At 34.7% G+C, this 14,733-nt stretch overlaps 1 protein-coding gene across 1 annotated transcript; it reads right to left on the bottom strand.

Moving 5' to 3' along the window:
* Positions 1–4,256: 4,256 nt before the first annotated feature.
* On the bottom strand, positions 4,257–7,425 carry LOC145572449 (uncharacterized). The gene is made up of 3 exons (XM_081631428.1): positions 6,718–7,425; positions 5,864–6,161; positions 4,257–4,495 (listed from the first exon to the last, which is right to left on the bottom strand). Exons 1-3 carry the CDS (start codon positions 7,372–7,374, stop codon positions 4,428–4,430), a joined length of 1,023 nt encoding a protein of 340 aa, XP_081487554.1. The 5' UTR covers positions 7,375–7,425; the 3' UTR covers positions 4,257–4,427.
* Between the last annotated feature and the right edge of the window lie 7,308 nt (positions 7,426–14,733).

Below are 14,733 nucleotides of genomic sequence, written 5' to 3' on the forward strand. Positions count from 1 at the left end.
CTGAAAAGTAAAAACACTTTTTTCTTGTTTCCAATTTTTGGTTTTAAAAAACAAAAAATATTGCCAAACAAACGCGTAAGTTGTTTGTTTTAAATAACAAAGGGAATGAGTGCCACCATACAACCACCATGCAACCACCTCTTTGTTCACTTCTCTTTCTCTCTTATTTCGGAAGCCATGAAGACTCCTACCACCCACCTTGGCCACCTACCCCACCGCCTCCCACATCACCCCCCCCCCCACGCACACACACCGCAGCACCCCTCCCCCAGCCCCATCCCTCGAGCCCCTCTCCTTTCCTCTTTCTCATAAACCCCTCCCCCACGAAATAAATCTTTAAAAACCCTTCCCCGGTCGCTCGAAACTCTCAACCGCCCCCTCCCCTTCCCCCCGGCCCCCACCCTCAAAACCCTCAACTGTATCAATAATAGGAAGTTTCTTAAAAGGAGTTCTTAATCTTTCTCCTATTCTGTATCATCATCAACTCCTACTAAGGGTCATTCTGATTTACTGAACTGAGCTGAAATAAACTGAAGTGAAATGAAATGAATTTTTATGAGAGAAGGAAATTAGGGACTGAATTGAACCGAATTGATTGGAGCTAAGATGAATTGAACTGAAATTAAGTTAAAGAGAACAGGCCCTACGAATCATCCTTCTTATAATCAAATAAATACACTCTCTTGAGCCATATTTTTTAATCTCCCTCCTCTTCTGCTATTTTATCTTTTATTAAATTAAAGCAAACATACACAAGTAGAATCCATATTAAATTTGGGGTGACACATCACTAGCTCTTAGAGAGAAACTATCTCTTATTTTAGAAGCTCCATTTACAAACTCTAAATTAAACACTCTCATTTCTTTCATAAGAATTAAGCTCTCAAAATTTCTCTCCTTAAGAACCCTCCATTATTTAAGCTCTAATTGTTGCATATAATTTATTTGTTTGATGAAATCATATTAAACCTAAGGTATGGTGTACACTATCACTAGTGAATTTCCATGACGTGGGTCGGCTCTACGTGTTAAGCTGTTAACCAAACACAAGTGCCGTCAGCCGTCACCCGCCTGCCGGTCCCACCCCACTTAATATTATTAGGCATTTACTAACTTTACTTATTTATTAATTGATCTAATTTTGCAAACTTTAATGTAATACTTTAATTTAATAATTTGTTGCCAATAATTGCAAAAACCAACACCACAAATTTGACTTTTACGGCCACGTTGTTCATGCTTTCTCAAATATTTAATCACAATTTTGTATCTTACTAACAAAATTACAAATTACTCGTAAAACCACCAATTTCCACCCACTTTCTTTCCTGCATTATTCACCACTTTATAAACCAAAAAAACACATTCATTTTTTTTCATCAAAGTTACAGCCTAAACCACTCTCTATAATCACTCTCTAAAACTCTTACTCCTCTAAGTACTTCAAAATCTAAGAATCTGCAAGATGAGGTATATGCAAAGATGTATCGAGGTCATTCCGACACCGGCTTCTGATGTTCGGGACAGAGGAAGTGTTCAAGTCCTCCAAAGTTAGAGACCATTTTTGAGGAAGATACTGCTCTTTTTGTTGATATGCCTAAAGGAGCTGTTTATCTTGTACGAATACCTGTTTAGATTTCACTTGTCACTTTTACATTTTTATTATCATCTTGAGGGTTTTAACTTTCAAGGGGTTAGATTTTATATGGTTGTATTTTGATGTAGAAATGACTTGAAATTTTAGAAAATTCCAAATCGATGTTGATTTCTGTTCTGTAAACTGTAAGTTTATGTCATAGATATAGGATGATCTTAACCAATGTTGTACTAATGCTATAATGTGTATATAAAAAAATATGTGTTCCATCTCAACTTTCCACCTTTTTTTCTTACTGTATTTCTTAACTTAAAAGCTTGCTTAAGTAAGTACTCCTACTCGTATTTTACAAAATATGGCAAGGCAAATCCTTTTAACATGAAGAAAATTGCTTCTACTTATGTTAGCTTTACTCTGCGGACTCATAGCCAATCTGCAGCACGAAAAAATCAAATTAGTGCATGACTCCCCTACAGGCCACAGTAACAAGACCTGGCCATCTCCATTCTCCAAGCCCCTTGCCAATGCCATAATTTCCCAACCGAAGTACTGAATACTAAAATTAACAACAATCTTATAACAAAATAACACCATCAAAATAGAAACTTCCTAAAACAATATTAGTAATCAATAATCAAGGTGCAAGTTTCCCATATGTAAAAATTGCAGCAAGCTCCATTAAGTCCATGTTACTGTTTTATCTGATTTCAAGCAGGAATGACATTAAAGAACCAAATTATGAAAATTTTCTATGTGTCGGTGGCAGAAGCCAGAAGGATGGTCAGACAAATGTAATCAAGTGTAAAAGCAACCGATAATTAACTTCATTTATCATTAATTCATTCACATATCATATTAGATCCTGACTAAACTATTATTAGTTTGTTCACGTATTGTATTAGATTTCGACTAATCTGAATAAAAAACAACGAGACGACAAAAAGACAATAATAGCAAATGATAGGTTGTCATTTGTCAGTACCTGACACTACACGCCTGCATACAGTACATACACTGTAGTGATCTTCCTGACGCGGATTCAGAATTCAGATCCACGTGTTAAAACAATCAACTTCAGTCATTCACCCCACCAAAGATTGGCAACAGATTTGTTACATAGCTAACCAACATTTCCTTTTATTGAATTAAATTCATAATTTAAATCTCATTTGGCAGTTTTGTCACCAATAATTGCATAAAACAAAACCATCAATTTAAGCAACCATTTCATTTCACTCGGTTAAGCAATTTGCTCACGCTGTTGTTGCTTCTCAATAATTCATACACTTTATAATTGTGCATAAATTATAACCATCACTTTCTTCCTACAATACTCCTCACCACTTTATATACCCCTAACCACATAAACTAGTTTTCCAAGCAAACTCATCCATCCATCAATCTCTTCAGTTCTCCGAGTCTAGTCTTATTATCGGTTTGGCAAATTATCTGAGTAAGAAAAAGCTCGAGTCGAGGAACACACAGTAAGTTCAGTGATGAGGCATATGCAAAAACGCATTGAGGTGGTTCCAACAAGTCGAAGAAGAAACAGGAAGTGTTCATGTCCTCCTAAACTGGAGACCATCTTCGAGGAAGACGCTATTGATGGTTATATGCCTAATGGAGTTGTTTATCTTTAACCTGTATTCATTTCACTTTTTACCCTTTATTTTCTCTCTCGATGCATTGTCACCTGAGGATTACGAGTTCCTAGAATTTACATGATAGAAGTAGATAAAAAAAAAATGTATAAATTTAGTAATTTCAGATCAGTTTTAGATTTCTATGCTGTAAAGTCATTCGAAGATAGTGTTTTCATATATGAAATTATGAAGTTTTGGCTATATACTCTAAGGGTCATATTTATTGAACTGAGCTGAACTGAACTGATTGGAGCTGAGGTGAACTGAAATGAATATTTTATGAGAAAGGGAAATTAAGAGCTGAAATGAAGTGATTGGAGCTGAACTGAACTGAAATTAAGTAAATGTGAACAAGCCCTAAGTCAATCAGCTTTTCGCTCAGACTCAGTTCTATCAGGTACAGTAAGAATTCAAAACAAGTTGCGACAATTGATTTCTTTAAATGTTGGGAAAATGATCTATTTTGATCATAAAGTTGAGGTTTTTTCTTCGGATTCATTTGAAAAATTGAACATTGGTTAATTTACCTAGCTTCGGAATACTGCTCGAGTCTCAGTAAACTATTTTGGGTCTCAATTGACAGGTTGGAGAGCCATCACCATGTCATTCTAAAGATTTCAATGCAATTTTCGGCAAAATTTTCACCATTAGCTAACATAAAACTGTGATATCCAAAATGAATAGGAAAAGTTCAGCTTGAAAAGCAACATTTGATTTCATGATTCGGTGTTATAAAAAGTAATTCAGTGATGCTAATTGATAAGATCTAAGGAACAAGGTCGACCAACAAAGTTAACAATCGAGCACTCGATCCATAAATTAACACAGATCTAAGGAACAAGGTCGACCAACAAAGTATCAACTATCAAGCACTCAATCCATAAATTAACACAATTCAATTACAAAATCATAAGATTTTATCAAAGCAGCTATTGCTAAGAAAGACATACATTCTATAACTAAGTTAGAGCATTTAAACTAAAGCTCTAAAAGAGCTCACAAAAGAGTTCAAAAATTAATCCAAATGCAAAATTCCTGAATTCCAAAATGCCATAATTGTTTCCACTCAAAATTGGATCGATGAGCACATCTGATCATGTTCTGCAGCTCTACAGATTATATAATACTTACACAAATTTAGACTTATAAAGTAACAAAGCTAATCAGCTCACCACCATTATGCCACACTATGATTCTTCCATTTCTACAGCATTCTTCTCAGGAGAATCTTTTGTCAACTGTGATTTTTTCAAAGCTGAAAAGTATAACAAGAAAACTTTAATTTGAAGAAAGCATGAAGATTCAGAAAGTATGACCAATACGCAAAAATTGTGCCAAATCTTCAAATACATTCTAGTAGGTTACATTACAGAAAAATTTCGACACTATTAATTGTGCCTGAATTTGAGATGAACATTTATTGGTTTAACTAACAAACACTTCACATTTTCAGTTACAGCTTCGAGTAATTTAATCTCCAATTCAAGCTAGGAAAAAGAAATTGCTAAATTATGTGCCACCATATCCAGTTTAAGCAGCCGTTTAATTTTTGCTTCAATTTCAAATAAACATGCCAAAAAATGACTCCATTACAATGTGGATATAAAAAGATATACATGCCAATGTGTGCATAGAGCCATAAAGAAGGAAAAAGACTACTAAGGGTAAATATAATTTATTTAATCTCCAATATCAATGACAAAAAAAATAGATTAAACATTGAATTATCCTGATTCCTGACCACCAGATATAATGAACCTAAACAGTAATCCCCAGTATTTACCAAAAATAGTTGAGATGATACTGATACCATGAAGGTTTTACTCATAAAGTAATTGTGAACTGTTGATAGATTTAGAGGTATGCATCAGCTTCAGGCTGAAAAAGCCTTTGGTATCAACAACCGCTGCCAGACATTATATCATTCACTAGAGCACCACAGGGGTCAGACAACTAAGTTAAAAGCAGCTAAATCTACAGTGCTACAAACATAATCTCTTCCAGTACCAAATGGATGGCTTCCAGCATCATTGAGCTTTAGATTTTCATTTTGAAATAAATTTGATCAGAATGTGTTGACCTGAGCAGCAGGTGGTTTTAATCTTTATGAACTGCAGAATAACAAGCCAAGAGGGATTCTTTTTTCCTTTGGAGCATTCTTTTTCTCCATTCAGCTCTTGTCAAGTTGTCATATTACTCAGTTATTTTGTAACAAGACTAATATTATACTCAACTCAAACACATGACAGTTGGCTCCCTAGCAAACCTTCCCAGGAAACAAATCAAGAATCTCTTTAGAAATCTTAATGTTTGGTACAGGCTATGCAAGTTTCAAGTTACATCTTTCTGATGGCATTTTGGTCTAAACTCATGATTACATTCTTACAAAATACTACATACTCCTTAAGAAATTAATCTGTATCATCCAAAATAGAAAACATATTTCCAACCTACGATTTAATTATTTTGACAATAGGAGCATAAAAGAAACTGACACGATATACCTAGGTGGCTAGGTGTATGAGACAAAGCCAGGGAGACAGGAAGTTAGCAGCAAACAAACTACTAGAAAATAAGCAAGTATAAAGCACGAGGGAAAAAAAAAATTAGACATAAAACTCACATTTAATAAATGATCCAGCTAGACATGTTAGTCGTGACTTTGTATTGGCCTCAGACAATGGCTTTGACTTTTCTTTGTTGGTAGCACGTACATCCCAGACACGGATCACTCCATCGGAAGATGCAGAAGCCAATAAATAAGGATTTTCAGTAGCACCAGAATTTCCATCCCTAGAGAGCACAACAATTCCTTTTACACGAGACTTGTGCGCATCCTCTATGCTGTAGGCAACCTTCCCGCTAACTGTGTCCCATGCTGTGAGTGCACGGTCTTCCCCACCAGTAAAAATAAGTCCGTTCTGCAACAATTAATTTGAAGCCATCAATCAAAAGTATTCCCACAATCACAAAAAAAAAAAAAAAAAAAATACAAATAATTATAAATTAAGCCCTATCGCCCCTATGCTATGCTTATACTACAACTAAAGCCCTCCCAAAACAAAATTCCATTTTTCCCTAGTTGCTGGATCAAAATTTAGATAGAACACTAATGTAACTTCAGAAATGACAAAAGCAAGGACTTGGAACCCAAATTTGATATGAAATATTTGGTTTTGAGCTTGGTTCTATTACCAATAACCCAAATTCAACTGAATCCAAACACATAAAATGCAATCACAAATATTTGAACAGATAAAGCCACTAAATATTGATTCTTTTTAATCAACTTTCCAACTCCCCCACCTCAACACAAATAAAACAGCACAAAAATTGAAAATTTGCATCCAAAACACACATTCTTTCAGAGTTAAGGTCCACATTTAGATAAATAGAAAGAATTTATCAACTTTAAAGCAATACTAACACCACAAAGCAGCTCAAAATTTGAACTTTAAACAGGGGAGAAACACAAACCTCGCCGGGGGCGGCACAAAGAACACGCTTAGCACTCTCATATTCCCCAACAATCTTGGCATCTTCAGCCTCATGAAGAGTAATTTTCTCATCAGAAACCATAAAAAACCTACCCCCACCAGAACAATACTCAACAATATTAGCTTCCTTCTCTAACCTACAAATAAAACTCCTCCTTCCTCTAACCAAATTAACCATTGCCAAGCAAAAATCTCTACCAACAGTCAACCCCAATTTCCCAGAAGGATGAATACACAAATCATTGATCCCTTTCTTATGAACCTGAATCGTCTTGAGAAGAACAAAAGGGTCGACATCGAAGATCGAGAAGGACCCATCATCGGCAGCAGTGAAGAGATTGCGAGGGAAAGAGGAGAGAGAAGGAGGGGTGAAGAAGGAGAGAGAAGTAACGGAAGTTTCGAGAAGGAGGGAGCCGAGTTCGGAGGATGTTGCGAGGTCGTAGAGTTTGACGGTGTCGTCGCCGGCGGAAGAGGCGGCGACAACGCCGGAGACGGCGACGGATTTGATGGGGGAAAGGTGGGCGGCGTAGGAGAATTGGGGGTTTAGGGTTAGGGTTTGGTCGGATGAGGTGGATTTGGGTTGTCGGAGTTTGTAGCCCCAGATGAATTTTTCATAGGAGCCAGCGATTAGAGACATTGTTAGCGATGCGTGCTATGTGCCAGCTGCCGGTGAGTTTATTGTGGGTGTTGACAGAGTGCAGGGGAAAGGGGAAGGAAGAGTTGTTCTAAAACCCCTAATTCAGGGTTTATGCCTCAAAGGGCTTGAAATTTTGAAAGTTGAAAAGCTTGACCAGTTGACCCAAAAACCTAATTCCCTCTATATTTTAAAATAAAATAATGTTTCTTCCGTCCCTTAAAAAACGATTTATTTGAACATTTTTCACCGGTCTTAAGAAATTTAAGTGGGAAGTACAAAGTTATGGGAAAGCTAATAAAAATACATTGAAAAGATAGATTTATATGAGAATTGTAAAAAAGTAGAAAGATAAAATAATAAAATTATATGGAAAAATCAAAATTTACCCAGAAAAACTAATTTTGCACAAATATTATTGCAAAATAAAGGGTATTTTAATGCAAATGGGATGAACATTTTGGGACTAAAATTAGGCCAAAAGGGTCATTCTTTTAAGGACGGAGGGAGTAGTAATAAATAAAAGAATAAATATTCATTAATCATCATTAAGTAGATCGAGGTGGCAATTTGGTTCAATAAGTATAATATGGGATTTGATTTGGTTGTGGTTTGATTTTAACTTATATTCAAAATGTATTTGCGGATATAATTACTATTAGGGATGGCAACGGGCCGGAATCGGAGCGGATTATGCTAAATCCGACTCCGATCCTACAGGAAGTTGGAGGCTAAATCCGACTCCGACATCCGACTCCGAGACTCCGATTCCGACTCCGACTCTGATCCGACCCGACTCCGAGTTTTTTTTTTTTTTTTTGTTATTCGATATACTTTGAGAAATTGGACTATTTAGGCCTTACAACCCACAACCAATGCCACCATGACCCACACAAAAATCCACTATCTATCGGAGTCTGAGTCGAATAATCCATCAGAGTCGGACATTTGTTGGAGTCGGATTTTTTTCTCGGATTTTTTGTAGGATCCGACTCCGACCCTCCTTCGACTCGGAGTCGGATTATTTTAACAGAGTCGAAATCGAATTACTTTTTTCTTGGACTCGGAGCGAATTTTTACCTCAAATCGGGGCGGAGGAGAGTCGGATCCGGATTGGATTGCCATCCCTAATTACTATGTATATGTTTTACTCTAATATACTTCGTGGGTTAAATCTATACAATGTGTACAAGTAAAATTATTAGTATACTCTTGGTGTCCTATAGTATATTCCTCAATTTATGCACAAGAAACGGTGTGCACATGAATCAGAAAAACTTAAAAAACTGACCAGACAAACCTTTTGTAAAAATGTAAGCTATTTATACTCCCTCCGTGTTTTTGTTTTAATAAGTGTTACATTTTGACTTTTTTCACTATTTATTTAATGGGTTTGACTTGATTAATTTACTTATGTATAAAAAAACAAATGTAATTGTATAATACATTGTTAGATTCGTTATAACGTATATTATCATAGTATCAATTTTCCTATAATTTTATTAATATATGATTAGGAAAATTAATGGTCAAAGTCGTGTCTAACATGCGTGTTTTGTCAAGGTAAAGGAAGGATAAGGAAAGTCAAAAACACCAACTCAGAACTTGCAGCCGGTCAAGGTTAGACCTGGCAAATAGGTCATTCGGGTCGGGTATGGGTCGGGTCATTTCGGGTCGGGTCGGGTCATTTCGGGTTGATTTCGAGTCAACTGATAATCGGGTCGGGTCTAGTTTCGGGTCAACATTTCGGGTCGAGTTCGGGTCGGGTCAAGTTTGGATCGGGTCAGTTCGGGTCGGGTCAATCTTCGAGTCCAATTTTCGGGTCAACTTCGGGTCGGGTCATATTCAGGTCAATGCATTGGGTTAAATTCAACTCTATATATTACCTCCATTTCATATTATTTGCAACGATTTGACATAAACTAAAGAGGAAAAATGTCTAATCGTTGAAAATAATATGAAACAGAGGTAGTATATATTTGTATATTTTTTGACGAGAAACTCACTATATTTATTAACGCTACTTTTTTCATGGAATACAGTAATTGTTTGACTTTAGATTATTTTGTAATTTCATTTGGTATTGAACATTATGTTATGTACACAATATTATTGTACTTTTTTTTTTCTAGACTTGTGAGAATTGTGACTTTTATTTCGAGCTTTAGTTAATTTTTTTAATCTTATGGACAAACTCCGTAGAATAGTCGTTAAATTTCAATCTTTTTACGATTTTTTAATAACTTATAGAGATAAAAGGCCGAAGAAATCGAGAAAAGTAATGCTCAAAATATGTAAATTACTTATACTGTTACTCATTACAAATTAATAAAAAAAATTAAGTCAGTTTGATTGCGGTTTTTTTCCATTTCGGTTTGCTCAAGTCAAGTCTTTAGCTTAAATAGATTCTGGTCATTTAAGGTATAAGATAATTTTGGTTCGAGTCACTTTGGGTTTCGAGTCTATTTGGGTCAATTAATTCAAGTTAAAGGTCGGGTCACTTTGGGTATCGGGTCAACTTCGGGTCTCGGGTCACTTCGGGTCGGGTCATTTCGGGTCTCGGGTCGGGTCGTTTTGGGTCGGGTCATTTCGGGTTTCGGGTTAAGGTCGGGTCAATTCCACTTTGGGTCGGGTCGCGTTGATTCGGGTTTTAGGTCAATTTCGGGTCACTATTTTCGGGTTGATTTCGGGTCATGGATCGGGTCATTCGGGTCAGGTCATCGGATCTGGGTCAGAATTACCAGGTCTAGTCAAGGTTAGAGAGAATAGAGGGAATTAGCTTCCTTCTTTGGAATCTTCTTCTACGGTGGCAAGATATCATGACTTTTCCACTCCCAAAAACTCTTCCTCCTTCAACTTTTGCTCTTGAGGTCCACAATCTTGAAGAACCTTCATCCCAAAACTTGATCTATCTTGCACTTTTGAGTCCTCGCATGCTTCAAGGTCATCCATTTGACTGTTTTGTTGTTAGGGGGGGTGGGATTTAATTCTTGCCCCTTCTACATGAACTAGATGTAGGTGTCTCAATTGCTCTTATTATCTTTACAAGTGATCCTGATTTTGAGTCAAAATAACTAATAACCTCCACTTGACTCAATAATTAATGCTCTACATATATGTTCCCTGACAAAACGGTAATCAATTTTAATATGCATGTTTTGATCAACTAGGTAACATCGCAAAATAAGACACAAAACATGATTACAATATATATGACATGTCCTAACTCAACTAGCATGCAACAAATCTAATTAGTGTCCAATACCGTGTATGCAACAGCATGATACTACACTTTTGTGGAAAACTTAGAAACTATGGATTGTTTCTTTGAGCGCCAGGAAATAAGATTGTCCTCGAGATAAATAGCAAAATCCTTGAAAAACGACAGCTATTAAGGCAACTTGCCCAATTTGCGTCTAAGTATGCAATCATAATGAATATATTCTTTGAAGGGTATAGCTATATTTCAAAGTCTGAAGCATCTTGCGAGTATATACTTCATACAGCTTAACAACCAACAAGTGAAATGTTCGAGATGCATGCATAAACTAAGTAACTAATTGCACATCATATATAATATCAAATCTTTTCACATTCAATTACTGCAAATCACCAACCATATTGGGTTACTTATAGTTGAATCAAGCAATATCTTGTATTATTATTTTTTTTTTGACGGGAAATATATTGTATTAATTTATAGCTTCCTTTATACATCTCTTTGAACCTAAACCTACCGCTTCTTACTTACCATTATCCATCAAAGCTAAGTTATACTTATTTTTAATTAATCCTTTATAATCTTTGTACTTTCATCATGCAATCAACAAGCATTTTAAATTTAATTAGGTTAATTATTATGAAATAGACAGATAGAGAGATTAATTATAATTCCCAATCAAGAGATTATTGTACATATACATCGTAAATACTTAAAACGCTAACGTGACAAACCTTTTGTACTATTTTTTTTGAAAGCACAATCCTTTTGTACTTCATAGAAATGTTCTCTTACAATATCTTTGAAAATCACTATTGACTCCCAAAAAAAAAAAAAAGGAACGGTGGTATAAATTAAAGGGCAATCGAATCGAAGTCGCGGGGGGAATGTCTCCGCCTCTAGCAATTAGAGACTTTAATGTCTCCAGCAAAGGACCAATCTATAAATAAAAATAGATGTAAAAAAAAAGGGAAATAGAATTGTAAAAATAAAAAAATAAAAAGTCACGTGACTCTAATAAAAAAAAATTAAAAAAAATTTGCTTTTTGCCAACCACTTTTGCAGTACAATGTCACATTGTCACTTACGTCACCTACTTTTGTAGTACAATGCCTTGAAAATCAGTGGCGGATTGAGGGGCATTTAGTGGGGTCCCTTGACCCCACTTGAATATTAAAAAAAAAATCCTTTTAATTTTTTTATATTTAAAAATTACCTATATTTTTAACCGAAGGACCCCATTAATATTTATCAAATGCATTTTGACCCCGTTAAATATTAATTCTGGATCCGCCACTGTTGAAAATTGCAAAGTCTAGTACTATTTCGTCAGTCTTTTATGAAATACCAGCAACATAACAAAGTAAAACCAACAATAACGGAAAATTCAATGATAGTTCCATAAAACTTTTTCGTTGAAATAGTTTTTATCATAAAAATTATGCAATGAAATATTATACTACGTATAAATATAGATTGAAATAGTTGCATTTACTTCATTACTCGTACTACATATATTTTCCAAATTATTATTGAACATCAAAGTATATTATCTAATATCTAGTATCTAAAATTATTAATGTTTTTCGTTGAAGTTCAAGTTTATGAATAAGATTAAGTCTTTTTTTAACAAAACATAATAGACATGAGATGTGCCATTGGAATAACGGTTTAAATTAAAGTATAATAAGCATGAGGTCGATCTGTTTCACCCAAAAATCTGATTTTTAACTTTTGATTTACTTTCCTGACTTTGACCAAGTTGAGAAGTCATAGAGTCAGTGAAGGGTCTTTGGGCTTGTTTGATTAAAACATAACAACAATTGGGTTGATATCACAATAGGGCCCAATTATAGATATAGACCGAATTTGAAGGCTAATGGGTGATTTTAATTTTCAAAATAGAGTTGGCGCTAAAGCATAACTGTACAACATTTATGAGAGTCATCCATAACCGCTCCATTTTGCCTATGAATAGAAATGCAGGGTCTAAAAGAACGAGTGCATATAGGCCCATAGCACCTATAGGTTAAGCATGCATATAGGGGGACATTATGGGGTTTTATTTATTTATTTTTTTCATTTGATGTTTTTCTACAGTGGTACATTTTTGTGTACTATAATGTACCATTAAAGTATAAGTTGTATTAATTGAATAATTGCACAAAAAAACAAGTGTAAGCCGCCCCTTTTTTCTTTTTCTCTCTCCTCCCTTCTCTCTCTTCTAGGGTTTTAGTTTTTCTGGCCGTTTAGGCTAGAAATAGTCTAATTTCTTCGGAAATTAGACTATTTCCGACCCTTTTTCTTTAATTCAATTTAGTTTTTTGTTTTGTTTTACGTTTTGGTTTGTTTGTTTTGTTTTGTTTTGTTCTCTCCATCTGTGAGAGTCTGTTCCAATTTTCAGGGTTTTTTTCCAAATTTTTGGGATTTTGATTCTCATCCATGGGTGGGAATTTTATTTTAAGGGTTCTTATAATAATTGGGAAGGTGATTTGAATTCCTATGGGTATGGGATTTGTCATCAACTGGTCAATCACCCATCAGCGCGGATTGCGGAGGTCTCAACTTGGAAAGATGCAAAGACATCGAAAATCATTGCTCCGTCAAGCTTGAAGCGATGGAGTATGAGCTATGCCAAATATGCAAATTAGTTATGATTTTGATTGTAAAAGTTATGATACTTTTTCTATTATCTGGGTTTACAGATCTTTATTACTCCCTTATTTTAATAAGTGTTACTGTTTGACTTTTTTCACTATTCACATAATGGTTTGACTTGATTAATTTACTAATATATAAAACATAAAAGTTATTGTATAATACATTGTTGAAGTTGTTATAATGCATACTTTCATAATATCAATTTTCCTATAATTTTCTTAACATATGATTAGATAAATTAATGGTCAAAGTCGTGTCTCGGCATGTGTGTTTGGTCAAACTGTAACACTTATTAAAACACAGAGAGAATATTGTAGATGCCGTATGGCTATTATTTAATGACATTATTACTTTCCCTTCAAAAAAAAAGTATAAGTTGTATTAATAGTACTTTTTGTGTACTATTATGCATGTAGTGGTACTTTTTCTTATCCTATGTCGTTGATTATTTTCTCCTAAAATACCACCTGTCACTTATTAGGCTGTAGTGGTACAATTTGTCATCCTATGCGTTTCTAAAACATATAGGCACTATGCGCCAATACTTTTCCTTGAAAGGACATCAGCAAATAACTCAACAACAAGGATTTCATCTCTTTTAAGCTTTCTTCTTAGCTTTCGTAGTTATCCTTGGCTTAATAGCCAAGCAATAGTGTAGTTTATCACATAGCATGTATTGAAGATCGTTCGTCTTTTCCAATTGTACGACCATGGAGGTAACCTCTCCTTCAAGTTGTACAATTATAGACTCGACTCTATCCTTTCATTAATGGAATACATTTGTATCTTTTGTCAGATGAAAGTGAAATACACTAAAACATAGGTATTTGAATCAATTGAAATAGAAGAAAGTCAAATTCAGGTAATTGAATCAATTGAAATAGATGAAAGTCAAATTCATTCACAAAGAGCTAATTGAACCAATTGAATGAGATGAAAGTCAAATTCATTCACACATAGCTAATTGAATCAATTGAAATAGATGGAAGTCAAATTTTTTCACAAAGAGCTACTTGAATCAATTGAATGAGATGAAAGTCAAATTCATTCACACATGGGTAATTGAATCAATTGAAATAGATGGAAGTCAAATTCATTCACAAAGAGTTAATTGAATCAATTGAATAAGATGAAAGTCAAATTCATTCACACATAGCTACTTGAATCAATTGAAATAGTCGAATTCATTCACACATAACTAATTGAATCGATTGAAATAGATGAAAGTCAAATTCATCCACGAAGAGCTAATTGAATCAATTGAATAAGGTGGAAGTCAAATTCATTCACACATAGCTCATTAAATCAATTGAGTAATATGATAGTCAAATTCATTCACACATAGGTAATTGAATCAATTGAAATAGATGAAATTCAAATTCATTCACAAAGAGCTAATTGAATCAATTGAATGAGACGAAAGTCGAATTCATTCACACATAGCTAATTAAATCAATCGAGTAATATGATAGTCAAATTCA

The sequence above is a fragment of the Chenopodium album genome, chromosome 12 (genome assembly GCF_948465745.1).
Source record: "Chenopodium album chromosome 12, dcCheAlbu1.1, whole genome shotgun sequence".
In the NCBI taxonomy this organism is placed as follows: domain Eukaryota; kingdom Viridiplantae; phylum Streptophyta; class Magnoliopsida; order Caryophyllales; family Amaranthaceae; genus Chenopodium; species Chenopodium album.